This window comes from Acartia tonsa, chromosome 5, assembly GCF_053477335.1.
Source record: "Acartia tonsa isolate MP-2025a chromosome 5, ASM5347733v1, whole genome shotgun sequence".
Taxonomy (NCBI): domain Eukaryota; kingdom Metazoa; phylum Arthropoda; class Copepoda; order Calanoida; family Acartiidae; genus Acartia; species Acartia tonsa.
Window position 1 is genome coordinate 1,238,469 of NC_137264.1, and position 21,539 is coordinate 1,260,007.

The 21,539-nt window shown below is 33.7% G+C and overlaps 3 protein-coding genes across 10 annotated transcripts in view; all 3 read left to right on the forward strand.

The window, feature by feature from the left end:
• The window catches only part of LOC145318490 (uncharacterized), a 221,458-nt gene extending 220,152 nt beyond the window's left edge, over positions 1-1,306 (forward strand). For 4 of the 6 annotated variants that reach the window (XM_080159762.1, XM_080159761.1, XM_080159764.1 and 1 more), the window contains one exon: positions 81-1,306. In XM_080159762.1, the coding sequence (XP_080015888.1) occupies positions 81-155 (75 nt within the window). In that variant the 3' untranslated portion in view covers positions 156-1,306. The remainder of the gene's footprint in view (positions 1-80) is intronic. The other 2 variants (XR_013879358.1, XM_080159763.1) reach the window with 2 other exon arrangements.
• Positions 1,282-16,480, forward strand: LOC145318492 (UBX domain-containing protein 7). 3 transcript variants are annotated; one of them, XM_080159769.1, is made up of 15 exons: positions 1,282-1,370; positions 1,706-1,855; positions 2,509-2,570; positions 3,006-3,103; positions 3,688-3,814; positions 4,386-4,475; positions 5,546-5,665; positions 7,029-7,071; positions 8,237-8,345; positions 9,288-9,438; positions 10,343-10,680; positions 14,096-14,150; positions 14,601-14,848; positions 15,182-15,243; positions 16,304-16,480. In XM_080159769.1, the coding sequence occupies exons 1-13, from the start codon at positions 1,325-1,327 to the stop codon at positions 14,760-14,762; spliced, it is 1,551 nt and encodes a 516-aa protein (XP_080015895.1). In that variant the 5' UTR covers positions 1,282-1,324; the 3' UTR covers positions 14,763-14,848; positions 15,182-15,243; positions 16,304-16,480. The 3 variants fall into 3 exon arrangements, with proteins under 3 accessions (XP_080015895.1, XP_080015893.1, XP_080015894.1); XM_080159767.1 differs by having other exon boundaries at positions 15,198-15,905; XM_080159768.1 differs by having other exon boundaries at positions 15,198-15,243.
• Positions 16,467-21,529, forward strand: Snapin (SNAP associated protein). The gene is made up of 7 exons (XM_080159779.1): positions 16,467-16,515; positions 17,528-17,634; positions 18,305-18,352; positions 18,934-19,039; positions 20,345-20,414; positions 20,946-21,032; positions 21,419-21,529. Exons 2-7 carry the CDS (start codon positions 17,536-17,538, stop codon positions 21,453-21,455), a joined length of 447 nt encoding a protein of 148 aa, XP_080015905.1. The 5' UTR covers positions 16,467-16,515; positions 17,528-17,535; the 3' UTR covers positions 21,456-21,529.
• The last annotated feature ends 10 nt before the right edge of the window (positions 21,530-21,539 follow it).

Sequence of the window (21,539 nt, forward strand, 5' to 3'; positions counted from 1 at the left end):
CCAAAAAAAAAAAAAAAAACATAAAAAAATCTTGGACGTCCAATTAAAAAATATAACCAATAAATTAATGTATCTTAATCAGGAAACTAGAGTTCATAGTGAACATCAATATCATGGCAAACAATCGTCCTATCGTGGTTGACCCTCAGAACTAAAGTTCCAACATTGACCAACTATTATATAAAAAGATCTTTCAATAACATAGTACTGGTTTTATAGCAATGCCTTGAACATTTTGAACAAGGATTACAACATGCTGAAGTAGCGAAGCACAAATAAAACATTAACGAACAAACGGCACATGCTAAGTTGTCATATAATTAGAAATAAAGAGAAAACACAAATAAAAAAAATCACGAAACCTTTTTAAAGTATAAGTATTTTTGTGTTTTAAAGTATGAACGGCAGACAAATGAGAAAAAAAAACGATGTATACACAAGATACGCATATTATCCTAGTAATCTTTACTGATAAATTCAGCGGTCCATCCTAAATGTTGCCGAGAAAAATCTCATTTCCCCGATAGCTTTCAGCGTTACGGACTGACGCACAGATAAAAGTGAAATATAGATTAGCTACGCTACTAAAAATCTTCTTTATTACAATTATTGTCAACCGGCTCAATGTTATTGAAAATGTTTAAGAAAGTCTCCTCAAAATTATAAGTACCTGAATAAAAAATAAAAGGTATTTAAAGCAAAAATATAATTTTGATTTATGCAAATATCTAAAAACTGCCTAATTATATAATACAGAGTTTCAATATACATACAAATACAATAATTATGTAAAAAATTCTCTAGTTTATGTGAAAAATTTGAATCTGGTGAAAAAAGCTTTTGATACTATGTCTTTGAAAATCAACAAATGTACAGTCCTAATTTTAAAATTTCATTTGTGATGCTTATTTATGAATATTAGTTACAAAAATTTCTTTTTCTTTCTTCATTTCCTTTTTTTTTAATTATCTAGTTGTGCCATTACCGATTTTTACTAAGTATTTAAATTAATCTCAAAATTAATGTGTTATAAAAGATATAAAAATGTAGATCGTGACCAAAATAATCTAAATCTAAAAAAGCCATACCTATACTATTGATTTGTACAAATATTTTAGAGGAATCGAAATTTTGTTCACTGTTTGCTGATTTATGTCATATATGTCACCTCCCTCCACCCCACTTTTGTTCAATTTATTAAAATTTGATCTCTTTCTCATTTAGGCCCAAAGTAAATTACCTTTAAGAAAATTTCTTTTGTTATTTAATTTGTTAGAATCAGAGTTTATGATTTAGAATTTCAGAATATTTAAATTTTCTGAAGATGGGTGTGGATAAAGATCTTATAGATCAGTTTATAGCCATCACAGGTGAACATATTATGATTAGTTAGTAGTGCAGCTATTCTATAATCAGGTTATGGTGGCCTGTCCATTTGTCAGTACTTGAAGGACCTAAAAGTATTATCAATTTTCCGTGTTATTCATTCATCATTGAGTCCTCCATCCCCCTTATCTGCCAGGAGAGGGTAAACCTTAGATAAGTGGAAAAAATGGGGGTCACTACTCCCAAAGCACGCCCTTGCTGCCTATTTTAAGTGTTCTCTTTTTTAATTTTCCAACTTTTTAATTTCAAAAATGTACTTTTGCCTGACTGCAACGGAAGAGAGAAAAACTTTTTGTAACAAAATACTTTTCTATGTTAGGTGCTGATAAAAACCTTGCAAAAAACTTGCTGGAAGCCTGCAATAGTAACCTGGAAATGGCCATCAATATGCACATGGAAAATGAATCATCAGCAGCAGCGGGCACAGCACAAGAACAGCCACCTTTGGCTGCGGTAGCTGGAGCTTCAGGTAAAATATTTTTTTTACAAAAATTTACATCTAGTAGTAAGTTAAATACAATTAAAATACATAAAACTTTTCAAAAGCGAAGCTTTTCTATAAATAGGGTCGGTCCGTCCGTACGTCCGTCCATAACGGATAGCTTTTTTCGCTAATTTAGGCATGTTAGTATTGTCCTATTGATTTCAAACTTTGCATGGTGATTTCTGTAGTAGTTAGGTACGATTTAGAAAGCGTAGCAACTCTATAATCATTACCAGAATGTCCGTACGTCCATTTTAAACATGTTGATTTTTTTTTACTTTTTTAACAACAAATTTTTATGTGATCTAATATTCCGATTGATCTGATTTTTTGTATACCTACTGATTTTTGGGACAACAAAGTACAATATTATAAGCGAAGCAACTCTATAATCAAGTCCTAAAAATGTAAGTATGTCCATAAACATTATCCTGTATCAAGCAGTTTTTCAACAATTTTACTTTCAATTTTGCTTCGACATTTATACATTTATATTCTGATTATTCAGTACTGACACTATACAAGTGTTAGTGTCCGTTTGTCCTACCGTTTCAGTGCTTCGCTTTTATGGATGTTGTCATCCTTGTTAATATGAACTCACAGAAAAATTATCTTTTCAATACGTTTCTTTATTTTAGGAAGCAGTAGCAATGGTTTAACTGATGATGACAACGTGAGAGCTCCTATCCCACAGAAACAGGTCTATAATTATAGAATATATAATAATTGTAATGCATTATTGGCAGTTGTCTGCGGATAAGAAGATGTAAAATTATTGAATGGCTATTAATCGCGCCATACTATAGACAAATTCAGATTATATAAATAAAGTTTATGAAAAACTGTTTATAATACGATATGATCCATGATGTTCAGTATGATTTAATTTTAATTCCAATCCAGCGGATATTAATCGGTTTCGAAGCCGATACTTAAACTAGACTTTCTTTTTTTGTCCCCTATTCAAACTCTACCCATACTTCTTTTTAAAATTTTTCTGTTGCTATATAAAAGGTTGTTTGTCAAAGATGGATTGTTTATATGCTAGAGGCGAAGCCGTTGTTTTAATATACGTTGTTTATTCATTATTAGGTTATTCTTTTCTTCATAATAACATTTAAACATTCTTTTTAAGGAAACCTTGGTTGAGTTTGGTTATGAAGGTTATGAAATGCAGAATAGAAGAAATGCCAGGGGAGGCTTGAGGGTTAGATCTGTTTTTGATGGTTTTAGGTAAGGCACCATTTGCTTTGTAACGCAGTTACTTTATAACGTGATTATATTTTTTGTAAAGATTCACTTAAAATTAAAACAGTAGTAAAACGATAATATTGTAACTTAACTTAAACATTAACAGGGGGGGGGGGGAGTTCTGACACATTTGCGTAAACCTGGTATTTAGGCTTTATCTTTGGACTGAGAGGACAGGTAAAAATGAAAAAAAAAATTTAAGAGTTAGAGGTTAACTTATTAAACAAAATATGCATCTTTTTAATGTTATTAACAAATTTAAAGAAAAAACATGCATATTTTGTTTCATAAGCTGACCTCTAACTCTTTAAAAAAAAGTTTTTTTTTATTTTTACCTGTACAGAGACCATCTGGAGGCCTGGAGCTCCGGAACCTGGATGCCTATCCAAAAAATCTGAAAACTTTGGAAAATTCATCGTATAAGAATGATTTTATCTTTAATAACCTATCCTCTCAGTCCAAAGATAAAGCCTATTTACCAGGTTTACGCAAATGTGTCAGAACTCACCCACCCCCCCTTCTTTTTTCTTGATTTTTTTGCCTTAAAAATACCCTTGAAATTGTAGGAATTTTGAAGAAGAGACACGGAGAATGGAGGAAAGAGGAGGAGAGATAGAGCCGCCAGGGTATAGTAGGAGTAAAAAGAGAACTTTAGAGGATCTTTTTAAACCTCCTTTAGACATTATGTACCAGGTATAAAAAGTTTGATATTTTGATATATTTAGGTAAGATAAATGTAGGAATGCGCAGACATGTTATGAATTGTTGAACATGGACTGCAGATTATTGATATGAAGATAATTTTTACTAAAATTGTTCAAAACTCGCAACAATAAAATAAAACAGCGGTCTAGAAACTTACTAAAGCTGCGCTATTCGATTTCAAATATTGACTAAAAATGACAAATATACATATTCTTTTATGAAGTAACAAGATCAGGGTGTGTGTGTGTGTGTGTGTGTGTGTGTGTGTGTGTGTGTAGCAAAAGATCTTGGTACTCGCTGAACTGATATGATTCTCCTTTGCAGTGAAGCTTTTCATAGGTCTAGGGAAGGTTCATAATTGTTTTTGGGGAAGGTATAACCATCTTCCTCATAAAAATCGCCCATAGAAAAAAAATTTATATAAACGTGGTGAGTTGACTCCCCCCCCCCCCCCCCACAACCCTTCTTCCCTTAATTGCTCCTATAGGCATCTAGGGTTGTTGCCAGGGGTTATAAATAAAGATAAACAGGAGATGTTTATCTGATTTTACTTGTCAAGGGAGACTGGCAGAGTGCCCGTGACAGAGCAACCAGTTCTGGACGATGGCTTCTGGTTAATATTCAGGATCCTAAAGAATTTCAATGTCAGGTGATTATTTTGACCACACTATTTATTTGGGATGGCAATGCGTCAAATTTTTTGACCGGATTCGGATTCTTACAAGAATCGATCCAAAAAATGGCGGATTCCCGCGGATTCCGGATTCTTATTTTTGAAGGATTCCGGATTCTAGCAATATTTTAAGGCTTTTTTAAAAAAAATTTAAGTGCTACATATGTCCTAAAAAATAATGTTCTTGGTGTTCTCTATAATTCACTTCCGAGAATCGAACCAGATTTTAAAAGATATCTTTAATACAAAGTAGAACGATGTCAGTCTGTCTGTCTGTTTGTTTGTCTGTTTGTCTGTTTGTTTGTAGCGAAGGATCTCGCTAACCGCTGAACCGATCGGGTTCTCCTTAACAGGGTAGCTTCTCATAGTTCCCGGGAAGGTTTATAACTATTTTTTTAGGGGGTGAGACACCCCCAACCCCCCAAAAAATGAAAAATATCCCCTCCCCCCCCAAAAAAAAACAAAAAAAATTACCCTCCCCCCCAAAAGAAATTTTAAAAAAAAATTCTTTTATATCTAAAATATGAAAAATTGGTTTGATCAAACCTCTTGGGGCAAAGCCCCTAGGGGCTAGGGGCGAAGCCGCTAGTTATATATAATGATGATAATCTTTGCCTTCAAAAAGGCGGAGTTGAAAAAAAACTCAAGGCGCTAATTTTAGCTTACCAATTAAGAATCCGAATCCGCTATTAAAAAACGGATTCCGGATTCGGATTCCAAAATCGGCAAAAAATTGGGCGGATTCCGGATCACGGATTCGGATTTTCAACCCTACTATTTATATTTCCACATCAATATTTGAAGAGAAAAAAGGTTACCCAAAATGCATCAAAGTAGGTACTAAGATGTGTTCTTGTTTAAAAAAATATTTACATGCTTTTAAAGTATTATTTAGGGTAATTCACCTATTAGGTTTTTCTTGTTTATTGCCAGATTTTGATAATTTTAACACTAATGTATGTACCTATAATATTACGTTTTTTCGTCTATAAAGTCCTTTAACTTTTTATTTCTTAGCTGTTAATGAACATAATTGTGCTTGTTAGGTATTAAACCGAGATCTGTGGTCCAACGATGGTGTGAAGAGTATAGTGAACGAATATTTTGTTTTCTGGCAGCAGTACAAAGAATCTGACGAGGCACAAAGATACATGACATTCTATAAGGTAAAAGACATGTTGTGGTGCTTGTTGTGTTGACTTTAGTGTTCTCATGTATATAGTGATAAAGTAGTAAGGTTTTTTCTCGTATTCATCCGAATCCGGTGGATAGGAACCGGTTCTTATCCATACGAAAAAACTATGTCTAGCATCGTATTATATTCAGCTTTCTACGAATATAAAAATGTACAATCATAAGATTAAAACTAGTTTTTTTAGCCCGTGCCTTCGGCACCTCGGGGCTAATACAATACGATGCGATAAATAACTATTCTCGTATACCGAATCCGGTGGATAGGAACCGGTTCTCATCCATACGAAAAAAACTGTCTAGCATCGTATTATATCCAGCTTTCTACGAATATAAAAATGTACAATCATAAAATAAAAACTAGTTTTTTTCGCCCGTGCCTTCGGCACCTCGGGGCTAAAAAAACTAATTTTAATCTTATAATTGTACATTCTATATCCGCGGAAGGCTGTTTATAATACGATGCGAGAAATAACTATTCTTAAGCTTAAGATTTCAATAGCTACTGGACCGATTAAGTTCCTTTTTTTGAGAAGCTTCACATAGGTTTAGGATTGATTTAGGCTGTTTTAAGCCTTTGAATGGTTTTAGACTATTTTTCTGTCTCCTCTTTACTTTTTTGAATATAGAGGCCCTAGGCTCGCTAATCTATAATACAAAGTAGAACGATGTTTGTTTTTCTGTCTGTCTGTCTGTTTGTTTGTAGCGAAGGATCTCGCTAACCGCTGAACCGATCGGGTTCTTCTTTACAGGGTAGCTTCCCATAGGTCCCGGGAAGGATTATAACTATTTTCTTGGGGGGTGGGACACCCCCAACCCTCCAAAAAAATAAAAACGCCCCCCCCCTCAATTTTTTCTTTTCTTTTTCTTTTTAAAACTAAAATTAAAATAGTGGGGTCGATAAACACCCCCCCCAAAAAAAAATTCACCCCTTCCCTAATTTTTTTTTTAATTTCCTTTTTAAATCTAAAATACGAAAAAAATTGTTTGATCAAACCTCTTGGAGCAAAGCCCCTAGAGGCTAGGGGCGAAGCCGCTAGTACGGTATAAAATATTGTTTAATTTTAACATTACGTCCTGCTATCTACCGACATTTTTTTACTCTAAATGAGAATTGATAACAACATAGAGCCAGATTTTTGTTGTAGGTATGAAATAAGTAACATCCGAGCTACTAGACAGACAACCAACTCTTTGATTGCACAGCCTTTGTGTGTAAGTTTGTACTATGCATTTTTATTTTCCTTTTAAAAAGGCTTGGAAGAATTGATAATTTAAATCTGCCTTTGATTTGTTAATTTTTCTCTTGTTAATACCTAACTTTTTCTTTTGTTACAGATAACCAACTGGCCATACATTTCTGTGATAGATCCAAGAACAGGTTAGGTTTTTGTTAAGTTTAGTACGTTAAATTAACTTACTTCTACTTATAATTAGATTGAAATCTCTGGCTGTAGGTACTAGGGTTGGCAATCCGGGATCCGGAATCCGCCCAATTTTTGGCCAATTTTGGAATCCGAATCCGGAATCCGTTTTTTAATAGCGGATTCGGATTCTTAATTGGTAGGCTAAAATTAGCGTCTTGAGTTTTTTCTTTCAACTCCCCCTTTTTGAAGGCAAAGATTAGTATCATTATATATTATATAATATCTTTTTAAAATCTGGTTCGATTCTCGGAAGTTAATTATAGAGAACACAAAGAACATTAATTTTTAGGACATATGTAGCACTTAGAATTGTTTAATTTTAAAAAAAGCCTTCTAAAATATTGCTAGAATCCGGAATCCGTCAAAAATAAGAATCCGAAATCCGCCATTTTTTGACGGATTCTTGTAAGAATCCGGAATCTGAATCCGGTCCAAAAGTTTGACAGATTGCCAATCCATCCCTAGTAGGTACACTTATTGACAGTTTCCTTTAAGTGCCTAGTGGAGCACATTACCATCCCCCCATTATTTAAAAAGATAAAAAAAATGTGTTTAGTTTTTATTATTTTAAAAGATACGATGGGTGGGTACAATGTTTGATAGACATTTTGATGGAAAGCATCACTTTATAAAAAACCTCTATTATTTAAGTCTAGTTACTTGGAAATACGGCTCCGGATCCGGCTCCAGCTCCGGCTTCGGCTACGACCTAAAATCAAGAAAAACTCGACATATTTTTTCCCCCCATAAAAAAAAATATTTTTTATTTTTGACTTTTGAAGGTTTCAAAGGTTCAATTTTGGATTAAAATGTACTTGAAAAACTTAAAAAGGGCATTTGTACATGACAAAACAGAGTTACCAAATTATAATTTGTAAAAAATCTCTTTATTTATCTAGTCCGGAGCCGGAGCCGTTTTTAATGAAAATTACGGCTCCGGCTCCAGCAAAATATCGCGGCTCCCGGCTCCGAAACACTGCATATTTGCCTACCATTACCCTAACTTGTTTAATCGGCATAGGAATGAAAATTAGAAAAACTTGCCTTATGGAAACTACAAGAGTTACTACAACTTCAATATTATATCTAATTGTTACACGAATCTTTATCCTTGTCCAGGTGAAAACATGGTAACCTGGAACAAAATAGATGCCAACTCATTCCCTGAAATAATCACCGAGTTTCTGAGTTTACACCCCTCACTTGAAACACCTGAAAAACCTCCAAGGTAATCTTTATATAAAAGTAACACGATGTCTTTGTGTCTGTTGTTTGTAATAAAGGTTCTAGCTAACCGTTGCCGCGATATGCCATTCGGAAAAAAGTAATCTTATGTTCACTTCTTCCACTAAAGTAATTATAAAAAATTTAATGCTCTCGTCATTTGTATGGCCTTTGGGACCTCTAAAACTATGGTCCCCAAAAAGTTTTTTTATAACTATTTTAAGCAGGGTGTCGGAGCCGTATGATTTTGATGCGGCTCCGGCTCCTACCTTAAAATTAATATATCAATTTTTTTCATTATTGAATTTGATAAAATAAAATAAATAATATAAAATATTTTGCTTTTATTAAAGCTTATATAAAAGTAGAAGGATGTGTGTCTATTTGTTAAGTAACAATAGTTTTTCAGTTTATTATATGGAAATAGACCGTTGCCAAATTATAATATTACTTTAAAAAATCATTTTTAGCTAGTCCGGAGCCGGAGCCGTTTTTAACGAAAATTACGGCTCCGGCTCCACCAAAAATGTTGCTGCTCCCGGCTCCGGAACCCTGATTTTGAGGAAGGGTACGTCTAAGCTCTGAGAACTTTCCCCCCTATAAAAAATGACCCCCTAAAAGTGTTTTTTTTTTAAATTAAAAATGCGGGCACCCTTCTTCCACCACCTAAACTGCCCATTAGGTTTCTATTGGCATATCGGCTATTGTTATATAATTCTGAAAGGTTTAAAGGAATTACCTACCAAGTTTTAGGGAATGATTTTTTTTAACGACCTTATCATGGCCTGGCAAACTACCCAAAATCTATTTTATTTCATTATTTAATGTTTGTTTTTATTGTTGGTATCCAAGCGGTTTTATTGGCAACAATAATAAAATATTAAATACAGGTAAAACTTTCCAGGTTTCCACATTGATTAACATTTCTTATCAACATTTTCTCTAGGAAACGAATGCGGCCAAATGAAGATGGTGAGGGTGCCAGTGGCAGCGGTCTCGCCGCCGCGGCTGCCAACCTTGCTGAACTAGACGAGGAAGCTCAAATAGCTGCCGCCATCAAGGCGTCTCTTGAGAACGTGGTAGCTGGTGATAATAAGGTAGATTAACATTGTCGTATGTCTTAAGTAATCTACATTACAGGCCTATTCAAGATATTACTTGAGCTTTTTACACTTAGTCTGTGGTAGGTTATAGTATGAGAGCTACATAGTATTTGAGTTTTGGGAATTAGAAACGCGGGAAATGTGTGCTATTGCTCATTTGGCGTGTTTTATGGCTTAGATACATAGAATATCACTTAGATTTTAGGTTGAAAAGACCTTAAGATGGAAATACAACATAAAGAGGACTATCCACGAACCAGAGCAAGTGGTTCTAAGCATCTTCCAGCATTGACCCATAGTATTTTTTTAGGGAATATACTAGGTTTATGTTTAATATTGCTTTATCGACTAAAAAGTTAGGTTTCACCATGGTTTTATATGAAAAAAACTTTGAAATGTAGCAATTTTTAAAGCAATATCATCAAATGCTTTGTTGAGTTCAAAGGACAAAATAAAATAACACTGCAGAAAAGCATCAAATGTTGTAAATTGCAAAAGTACATTAATTAAACTGTTTACAAGTTACCAACCCTTATTCTAAATATACATTTTTAATCACAATAATTTATTTTGTGTCTTTTAATTAACAGTTTGAACTCATCAAACGTTCGATGATATTGCACCAAACAAGGCTTAACATTTCAAAGTTTTTTCATATAAAACCATGGTGAAACCTAACTTTTTAGTCTATAAAGCAAATGTTAAACATAAACCAAGTATATTTACTAAAAAAAATACTATGGGTCAATGCTGGAAGATGCATAAAATCACTTGCTCTTGTTCGTGGATAGTCCTCTTTAGGCGGGTTTTTCATTTTTTATAACATTTTTTTCAAACTAAAATTTTTACTTTCAAATGATTTTTCTAAAAATTTATTACTTACAGCCCTTTGTTATAGGATGATTCTAAAACAGACTTAGAACTCAGTGAAGATGAAGTTTCCAAAGACTCCTCCTTCCAACACGATGACTCCTCCTTCCAATCATTGCACAACGGTGATAAAACCCCCAGTAAAGAGACATCTTGTGGGGAAAAGTCAAAACCTGAATCTCGCCTTTCCGCTGCGGATGACACATCAGCAGCTGAGGGCAAAAAGAAACACCAAAATGGCGCGAAAATGACAAATGGTGACGTCACAGATGGAAGTGGCGGGAAAAATTGCGGAGATGGCGAGGAGGAGGGGTGGAAACAGTATTTGGGGGCCTCAGATGGTGAATTAACTAATATTTTAATCAGGTAAGTTTTTTTTGTATCTTTTGGATATTGGATACCTAATACTTTAAAAATCTGAAGGAGTACATTTAAACTTGAATTTAGTAAACTGCATATGTTTTCCTGTTCAATGGTTTAAACTACATCTATGGGGCATTATTTGGAAGAATATAAAATTTCTATCATGTAGTTTAATAAATATAAAACATAAAAATTTTATTCTTATGATATGTGCAACTTTTATGGCTGTATTCTTGTTACTTATGCTTGCAATCATTTCTTTAATATGCACTTTATGCAACTATCTCTTTATGATAGGTTTTGTATGTATCATTGTATATCTTGTCTTGATAGATAAGTTAATATATATATATATATATATAAGGTTAACTCACAAACAAAATATAAATTTTACATATTTATTTAGACATTATAAACTGTTTCGTGCATGTTTGCACTCTTCAGATGTCAATGTAAAACTAAAGTTTAAAATAGATTTAAAGTTAAAGGATTTTTACAAATATTTTAGAAGATTTTTGAACATAATATTTTTTAAAAATAAGCTGTTTTGACTTTCATCCCTGAATTTAAAGAATTTAATTGTATTTTTGGAGGTCAAAATCTAAACAAAGCAAGTGTTTTTTGTTCAGAACTGTATTCAATTCTGAAGAAACAAAATTTCATATATTTTGATTTTATTTGAATATTGCTTTCTTTCGGCTATAAACATTTACCTTTTACTGTCCTGTTGTTTAGATGTTTTCTAGGAATAATCAGTAAAAGAGTAAAAATGGACGTTAAATTAAACGTACTTAAGGCTTTATAGGTAAATTATTGGAAGAAAAGTTGGGGAAAGTTATTTTGAATTCTACTTTTCTCTTCCAAACTTCAACTCTATAATGTAATTCTCCTTAGAGAATACTTATCCTAGCTTCTTGAGTTTAATATGTTTAACATTTTCAATATTTGTATGGATTCTATTTAGTTGTGTTCAATCATTTCCGCAAATTGTCATATTCTCCAGATAAGATTTAAGATTTATTTTCCAAAGGTACATATAATTAGGACGATTACTGATATATAGGTACAATATTATTGGTCTCTTAGATTTGTTCCGGAATAGATGACAAGCGTTAGTAGGGTTGGGCCGGATACTTTTTTGGTCGGATACCGGATATCCGGATGATTTTTAACGCTGGATATCCGGTTCCGACCGGATATCTGGCCAAGGTTCGATATCCGGCAAATTACCGGATATCCGGCCGGATAACCGGATATCATAAAACCGGATAGTTTTAATATCCGGTATCCGGCCGGATATTGAAAATGACTGGATATCCGGCTGGATAAACGGCCAGACAGGATATCCGGCTGGATAAACGGCCAGACAGGATATCCGGCCCAACCCTAAGCGTTAGCCTCATGTAAGCATCAGAAAAATCAACCATTTGCTATAATGATCAGCTGGAAGTATAAACCTGACCCAAATATGTCAATCCCTTTTATTGATTCATTTGCGGCTTAGTCGCGGCTGCCGAGCCCTTTAATTTACGAAAGGAATTACTCACACTTTTTAGTTGGGTGTCTGTGCATTTTACAAGACTAACAATTAACAGTGGGGTTAAGTAGCGATACTTTTCCATAGTCTTAAGTTTGCTGTCTGTCTGTCTGTGCCTATCCGTCATTACCACTATGATTGATATATTTCTGATCTTGTAATCATCTACTCTTAATTTTAGCCATTTTTGGGTTAATTTATATGGTAGTTATATAAGATAGGATTCTGTCAAGATTCTCCTTAGGAAAAAGCATTTATCTTACTTTGTATATCTACTAGTGATTGCGCCCCTAGCATGTATTAGAGACTCTGTATTAAAATATTGAAAAAATAGCCTAAAACCATTCCTAGACTTAAATCTAAAAGTTTCGATGGCCTAAAATTCTCCCGGGACTTATGTGAAGCTTCCCTAAATTGGAGAACTCAATCATTTAAGTAGTTAAAATCATAAGCTTCAGACAAAACATTTCTTAATACTTCATATTATAGGATTCTTTTTAAAATTACGCTGGAATGTGAAAACATTTGCTTTTAATTAGGGTTAGGCCGGATACTTTTTTGGCTGGATACCGGATATCCGGATAGTTTTAATATCCGGTATCCGGCCGGAAATCTGGCCAACGCTCGATATCCGGCAAATTACAGGATAACCGGATATCCGGCAGTAAAAATTAGCCGGATATCCGGTATCCGGATAGTCTTAATATCCGGTAACCGGCCGGATATCCGGCCAAACCGGATATCCAGGCCAACCCTACTTTTAATATCTGTATACAATAACTCTATGTCTATGTGTTAATGAATATTACAAGCTTTTAAGTTTGGGAAATACATAATGAAAAATATTTACAAAAAATTTACAAGTGTAAATGAATGAAAATATGTATGTTAATTGCCTTTTAAATGAAAATCCATTCTAATTGCTGTTATGTTAAATGTGTTACTATATTATTAGGAGTTATAGCTAATGCTTTGGCCCATAAACAAGTTCAATCCAGTATCTTAACATGCATTACACAAGTCATGAATTAGAATTTTAAAAGTTGTTTGTTCATCAAATTTCCCAATAATACTACTAAATGACTGCTATTGTGTCAGATGCGTGAAACTGAAAAGAATGGGTAATACCTTGGCCCCGAAACTGGTGAAAACTATTCCGATTGGTAGTTCGTGTAAGCTCGTGTAATTAAAAATATTATTTGTTCTCTTGTTGTTACCTTATTTTGATTTAAATTAATTTAGTTTTTTAATATTTTTCTCCCTTCGTGATAATATTAAATAATCATGATTTGAATTATTTACGCTTTACAACTTTTACTGTACCCGGTTCAGTCATTTAACTTATTTTGTGTGTAATGTAAAAAGTTGAAATACAGAAATTGTTATGCTGGCTTTAGTGTTCTTGTGTAATAAATAATTGTTAATAAATGTGTATAACTGTATAATAGGTGTAAGTGTAACTTTAAAGTAGCCTTGTTGAGCAAGTAGGGAGGGGGCATGAGACCATAAATAATACTGGTACCCAAAGATTTAATAACACATATTCTCATCTGTTGGTCTAAAAACTTTGGGTGCTTTTAATGTATCTTGAGTTATTGGTTCAAACTAGCAGTGTCCATACTTTCAAACCATTAATTTTAATCTACTGAAGGGTAATTTTGTAATATAAATCAATTAATTGTATATTGTGTTATTCCTTAAGATGCCTGTGTGTTTTAACAATAGATCAGTCTTAATATGTACAGGGAAAAAAAATTACCTTGAGTAATTAGAATCTACTCCTTTATTTCAGGTGTGCTACTTATGCCTATTTCATGCCAGTATGTTATCCTATTTCCTTAATTATTTATTTTTTGTCTATGTAATATCTATTATATTTAGGTATCCTGATGGTGAAAAAGATCCCTGGAACTATCCTGCCACTTCAAAATTAAAGGTAAACATTTGATTTGGAGTCCGATGTTGTTGTGTTAAATTGAATATGATGTTCAACCCGTAGGACTGCTGGTATTTTCCCACAATTTGCCTGTTGAGCACTGAACCACCTCCTTTTTTGTATAATAAATTGAAAGAAAGGGCAGGGGGGTCTTTACCTTTGATACCCTAAACCCTGCGGGGTTACCAAACACCAATATAACCTAACCTAAACTGACATAAAAAAATAGATAATTAAACAACAACCCCCCCCCCCCCACCCCAACCTTCATTTTCAATGAATTTTCAAATAAGGGTGGGTGGTTATCAGGGTACTTCGTGTGAAAGCTTTGAAGTTTTGACTTATCTGAACTAATAATTAAAGTAGGTACCTATAACATTAAGAAGAGTAGGTATTGATTTCAAATTTCCGAACTTTTATTCTCTACTTGACTGTTTTTTTTTATTTTAGGCATTAACAGAGTTTATCAGTGAGAAAGGTTACCCTCGAGAGGTTTACGAGGTGGTGACCAATTTCCCCCGCCGTATCATCACAGATCTGGACCTGAACCTGACCGTGAAAGAGGCCAAACTATTCCCTAGAGAGACTGTGTTTGTTCAGATTAAAGATTGATTCTTTTGTGTTATCATACATATATCTTATAAGCATAATAATTTATTGGTATAGGATATTCTAACAATGAATAGAACCGGAGATGGGTTCTTTAAAAAAAATGCCGTGTTTTTTCGACATTTTTTACGCTATGAATAACAAGCGCGGCATTCGCGAAATCTAAACAGAGTATACAACTTAAGAATTCAAAATTTTAAAATATTATTTTAGCCATTTGTATAATGTCTAATACAGCTCTAAAAAGATGTATTAATAAATATGCAGCAAAAATGGATTTAAGATATTTTGTTTTTCTTTTATGAAAGCTGTACCAACAAAAGCGAAATAATTAAATAAATAGTTGTATACTCTGTTTATATTTTGCTTGCTTGTTATTCATAGCGTAAAAAATTTCGAAAAAACGCGGCATTTTTTTAAAGAACCCATCTCGGGAAGGATAATAAAATAAAAGCTGATTTTTTGTGGAAATCTCAAAATTAAGGTATGGGGGACATTTAAAACAAAACAAAAATACAAGAAAAATTGTATATTTATGTCAATTTGTTTCTAGGAAGTTTAAGCTTTACGAGATGATCTACAATAATCACATCTCCTTAAGTTAAGAATAGTTAATTATCGCATCGTATTATAGACAGGTTTCCGCGGATATTGAAATGATAAATCATAAGATTAAAGCCAGTTTCATGATTTTTATTTAAATATTAGTGAAAAATTGTCTGTAATACGATGCTAGACGTGATTTTTCAGTTTGTCTAAGAACCGATTCTAATCCAGCGGATATTGATCGGTTTCGAAGCCATACTGGAAAACTGTTTAATTTGTCACAATTGTCCTTATGCAAAATATTAAACAAAATAATGAAAGTTATTATTAATTATCTTGAAAATATTCTAAAGCTCGATTACTGCCAAATTATTTATGTATTGTACCTTATTTTATGATTTCTTTTTGTATTAAAAGTGCAGCATATTTTTTGCTCAAATATTTTCTAAATTATTTAACTCAAAGTGATGTTGATAAATGCACTTCATGAGCTACATAATAGTTGAAATATAAGATTTCATAATCAAAATTTCGGAAGTGTAAAAATATTTAGATAATTTTTCCTTAAGGGATTTATTTAATTCCCACCTAGCTTTTTAAGTAATATGATGTGCTATTATTCCTGTTACAATTTATTTGACCTTACAACTAGGGTTGGGCCGGATATCCGGTTATCCGGCCATTTTTAATATCCGGCCGGATATCGGATATTAAAACTATCCGGTTACAGAATATCCGGCTGATTTTTGACACCGGATATCCGTTTATCCGGCCGGATATCCGGTAATTTGCCGGATATCGAACGTTGGCCAGATATCCGGCCTAACCCTACATACAACTCCCACATCCGTTCCTTTTTTTTCAGCAAAAAAAAGAAAGAATTTGTTTTTGTTCTCTTAATAACCTTGCGGTTTTCTCAAAGTTCTACGTAATCTAATTTCTAAAAAGAAGCCAACTAGCCGTACTGGAGGAATAATAGCATATTAATTAAATACCAGTGAATTGAAAACAAAACTTTCATGAAAAAAACTAAGGCATTCGGCCAAAGCATTTTGAAACTACCAAACAAAATTGTTTTTATGTATTCTTTATGTTTAGTAGCATAGCTACCTATATTTTTTGTACCTAATTGACTTTTAGGGCTCGACTCTGTAACTATGTATTTAATTTCAGAATAGATGTAATGTTGCTACAATCAACATTTAGCCAGGTACTAAAATTTGTATTACCAGTGGCGTGACTTTTCTATCAATGGGAATTTGCGAGTTACACCTGAAAGACCAATCTTTTTTCATAAAATCATAAACCAGCTTTTAATGTAAGTCGGGAAAAAGGTATAACCAACAAGCGAAAAAAAAATCTAAAATGATATTTGGGGGGCAGATGCAGAGGTCGTCAATTCTAAGATGTGTCCCCTCCCCCCCCCCCCCCCCCAACGACAGCTGAAAAACACGTATAGTTTTCGTGATTTTTTACGAATTAATTTCGTTTTTTGTTGGTATAAGCTGAATGAAAGTAATTAAACTCTAATTTCATAGAATCGGTTTCACAATGCCATTTTGTGTGTTAAAAATGTACAATCATAACATTAAAACCAGTTTTTTTAGCCCTTGCCTTCGGCATCTCGGGGCTAAATAAGGGGGGGGGGGAAGTTTTGACACATTTGCGTAAACCTGGCACCTAGGCTTTATCTATGGACTGAGAGGATAGGTTATTAGAGATAAAATCATTCTTATATGATGAATTTCACGAAGTTTTAAGATTTTTTGGATAGACCTCCAGGTTCCGGAGCTGCAGGCCTCCAGGTGGTCTCTGTACAGGTAAAAATAAAAAAAATTTAAAAGTTACAAATCAAATTATAAAACAAAATATGCATCTTTTTTCTTCAAATATGTGAATAACATTAAAAAAGATGCATATTTTGTTTTATAAGTTGACTTGTAACTTTAAAAAAGAAATTTTTTTTTTTTCATTTTTACCTGTACAGAGACCACCTGGAGGCCTGCAGCTCCGGAACCTGGAGGTCTATCCAAAAAATCTTAAAACTTCGTGAAATTCATCATATAAGAATGATTTTATCCCTAATAACCTATCCTCTCAGTCCAAAGATAAAGCCTTGGTGCCAGGTTTACGCAAATGTGTCAAAACTCCCCCCCCCCCTTGTACACTGTATTTAAATCCGCGGAAATAACTTAGGACTTTTTATACGTATTTACATGTAGAATTGATTATGGCCGAGGGATGTACTGACAGTAACTCCACGGCAACTTCGCTTGAAGATCATTCTGACGACTTTGAGGATAATCCTACTAGAGATACCATTACTGAGGTAAAATAATTAGGGGTGGGGTCAGAACAATCCTTATACTAAAGTAACAGGATGTTTGTCTATGTGTTTGTACCGAAGGATCTCGCTAACCGCTGAACCGATCGGGTTCTCCTTAACAGGGTAGCTTCTCTTAGGTCACGGGAAGGTTCATAACTATTTTCCTGGGGGGTGGGACACCTCTAACCTCCCCTAAAATTATATTTCCCCCCCCCCCCAAAAAAAAAAAAATTCTTTTAAAATCTAAAATAAGAAATTGGGTTATCAAATTCGACTCCCCCATCCTCAAGTGCTCCTAGAGGCCTCTAGGGGCGTAGCCGCTAGTTAACATAAAATTGAGAACAGGGGGAAATAAATAAAATATTTTTCAGCAGGGGAAAAATTAATTTTGTACAGAATTTACACCCATGAATATGAATTAAATTGGCTTTATTGAAATTCAACCTACTAAATGTGAACTATTCTCAAAGTCCCTAAAGGAGTGTGCATATTTGCAGTAAAAACCTTGAAAGTTGGACTAGCTTAACATAAGTACAAAAAAAAACCATTACTATTTTAACCTAACCATACCAATCTATTATTTTCATTGAAAATATCATGTTTGAGTGCCATGTTGAGTAAAAGAAACTTGAAATTTTATTACATGCAGTTAAAATTACTGTTATTTTTTTAGGGTTTGCTAAACCTGCTGAAACCAAGTGTAGAAGCCTTAGATACACAGGTGAATATTGCATTTTTAAACAAGCAAAGAACAGTAGTCTTTTTAAAAGCGAAGCTTTTCTATAATTAGGGTCGGTTCGTCCGTAACGGATAGCTTTTTTTCGTTAATTCAGGCATGTTAGAATTGTTCTATTGATTTCAAACTTTGCATGGTGATTGCTGTAGTAGTTAGGTACGATTTAGAAAGAGTAGCAACTCTATAATCATTACCAGAATGTCCGGACGTCCATTTTAAATATGTTGATTTTTTTTACTTTTTTAACAACTAATTTTTATGTGATCTAATAATCCGATTGATCTGATTTTTGGTATACTGATTCCTGGGACAACAAAGTACAACTTTATAAGCGAAGCAACTCTATAATCAAGTCCTAAAGTTGTAAGTATGTCCATAAACATTATTCTGTATCAAGCAGTTTTTCAACAATTTTACTTACATTTATATTCTGATTATTCAGTTCTGACATTATACAAGTGTTAATGTCCGTTTGTCCTACCGTTTCAGTGCTTCGCTTTTATGGATGTTGTCATCCTTGTTCAGTTAAAAACGGCATCAGTTAAACTAATCTTGATTTCACCAAGGTGGAGCGAACCAGAGAAGCACAGATAGAGTTGAGAGATCAAATAGATTTGCTTGCAGCTGACTTGAAGAACATTTCTGAACAACAAGCCTCGCCAATTGACTTAGGTTTGTAGTTTTATTTTTTTTAAAGCGAAGCTTTTTCTATAATTAGGGTCGGTCTGTCCGTCCATACGTCCGTAATGGATAGCTTTTTTCGTTAATTTAGGCATGTTAGAATTGTCCTATCGATTTCAAACTTTGTATGGTGATTCCTGCAGTAATTAGGTACAATTTAGAAAGCATAGCAACTCTATAATCATTACCAAAATGTCCGTACGTCCATTTTAAACATGTTGATTTTTAACTTTTTTAACATCAAATTTTTATATGATCTAATTATCCGATTGATCAGATTTTTTATGCTGATTCCTGGGACAACAAAGTAAATTATTATAAGCGAAGCAACTCTATAATTAAGTCCTAAAAATGTATTTATTAAATTAAATCATTTGTAAATAACAGAAATGAAATAGACCATTTTTCAAGTACAACTATTAAATCTTAAGCGGAGTAAAGCAAACTTATGTGGAAAAAAGGAATTTATAAAAAAGTTATTGTGCCTTTTTTTTTGTTTTTGGATGACGTATTGTATACCATGATAGTTATGATTCTTCTTCATGAATTTGAACTGGTTTAATTACTCAGAAAAAGAAGATTGAAAGTAATTTACTTCTAAGTCTGTTAAAACTGGATAATACTCAGAGTTCGATTTCGAGAGTTCTATTCTTTAGATTTGTACATAACTTAAACTAAATTGAGTGAAATGAAGGGGACAAATCCTAAAAATAAAGCACAAGTGATAGGACAATTTTGTCCTACCTCCAAAACTTGTGTAATCTATAATACAAAGTAGCTTGATGTCTGTCCGTCCGTCCGTTCGTCTGTCTGTCCGTCCGTCTGAAGCTTAAGATCTCGATAACCACTGAACCGATTGGATTCTAGTCTTCAGGGTATATACTTATCGGTCCTGTGGGGGTTTTAAGCTATTTTCTTGGGGGGTGGGACACCCCCAACCCCCCCAAAAATGAAAATTTACCCCCCTACCCACAAAAAAAATAATTTTCTTGAGAACACATTAGACTATTTTTTTTACAAATTTTGCGAATTCGTTATTTAAACGAGAAAATGTTTTCCTGCTGGGTAGGTGCGAAAATTTGCGATCCGTTCTGCTGGGTAAGTAATAGAAGATGTAATTATACCTCTTGGGGCAAAGCCCCTAGAGGCTAGGGGCGAAGCCGCTAGTGGAATTCTATTTCTGTATTTGTTAAGCTGAAAATGTTGTAAGAATAATAAATCTAAAAACATCTTGTATTGTCCCCTCTACCCTTAATATTTAAATTTATTTTCTATATTACTGACTCTTTATTTCAGAATCATACATCACGAAGTTAAGTAACAGTAAGAAGCGTGTACTGGTCGTACAGAACGTTTTGGCATCAGCACAGGAAATTTTTTTTTCAGATTTATATTTTTATAGGTAGGTACCTAACTTGTTTTGTGATGAAAAAAACAATAGGTAAAGAAGATTATAATTTTATAATTCAAAACAGATCACAATATCCAAAAATACCAGCGTTTCGGAGCCGTTTGATTTTGGTGCGGCTCTGGCTCAGCGGAGCCGTATCTGGAAATACGGCTCTGGATCCAGCTCCGGCTCCGACCTAAAATCAAGAAAAACTCGACATATTTTTTTCCCATAAAAAATATTTTTTTTTTTACTTTTGAAGGTTTTTAAAGTTAAATTTTTGATAAAAATGGACTTGAAAAACTTAAAAAGGGCATTTGCACATGACAAAACAGAGTTACCAAATTATAACTTGTAAAAAAATCTCATTATTTATCTAGTCCGGAGCCGTTTTTAACGAAAATTACGGCTCCGGCTCCAGCAAAATATGGCGGCTCCACGGCTCCGGCTCCGAAACACTGAAAAATACCCTACCTACTTTTATAATATGATTATCTGAAAATAAAAACAGGATCGCTTGAACCGAGTCCACCAGAGTTGCCTCAGGGAAACTAACAGACGCAGAGCACAGCTGGAAAGCAGCCCCAATACTAGGCATTTTATATTCTCTTTCTTTTTCTTTAGCTGCTTCTTTATTTAACTAGCAGCTGATCAGCATCTAGGGCAGGGAGGGAGGGGACATTGGGCTATTTATTACACTAGTCCCCAAAGTTTTGTAATAACGGTTTCCTATTCGTTGGCTTTACAACTTAGGGGATTTTTTTTTTAATTTGATTGGTTGGTTCATTAAGTTGGTTGTCAAAATGTTTCAACTACTTATTGTAAACTACAGAAGGTATAATTTTGTGTATCTTCATTGGGGATATGCATCACTTTACGGCCATTGTCTTATCCCGTTCGATCCCTGATTTGAAAGGAAGGGAGGGGTCATAAAAATAGTCATGAGACCATAAAAGAATATAAATGTAATTGTTGTTCAGTCCTCAACACGAAAACCCTGCCAGATTGCCAAACTAAAAACGCTTCAGTTATTGGATATCTATTTAAAAGTGATTTATAATTTGTTGATTTACAGCAAATTAAAAAAGTAACTAGTGAAAA

Coding starts and splice junctions, on each gene's coding strand:
- LOC145318492 (XM_080159769.1), top strand. CDS start 1,325: ATGGGTGTGGATAAAGATCTTATAGATCAGTTTATAGCCATCACAG. Junction 2,571..3,005: donor CTCCTATCCCACAGAAACAG/GTCTATAATTAT, acceptor ATTCTTTTTAAG/GAAACCTTGGTTGAGTTTGG. Junction 3,815..4,385: donor CTTTAGACATTATGTACCAG/GTATAAAAAGTT, acceptor TTACTTGTCAAG/GGAGACTGGCAGAGTGCCCG.
- Snapin (XM_080159779.1), top strand. CDS start 17,536: ATGGCCGAGGGATGTACTGACAGTAACTCCACGGCAACTTCGCTTGAA. Junction 17,635..18,304: donor CTAGAGATACCATTACTGAG/GTAAAATAATTA, acceptor TTATTTTTTTAG/GGTTTGCTAAACCTGCTGAA. Junction 21,033..21,418: donor GAAAGCAGCCCCAATACTAG/GCATTTTATATT, acceptor ATTGTTGTTCAG/TCCTCAACACGAAAACCCTG.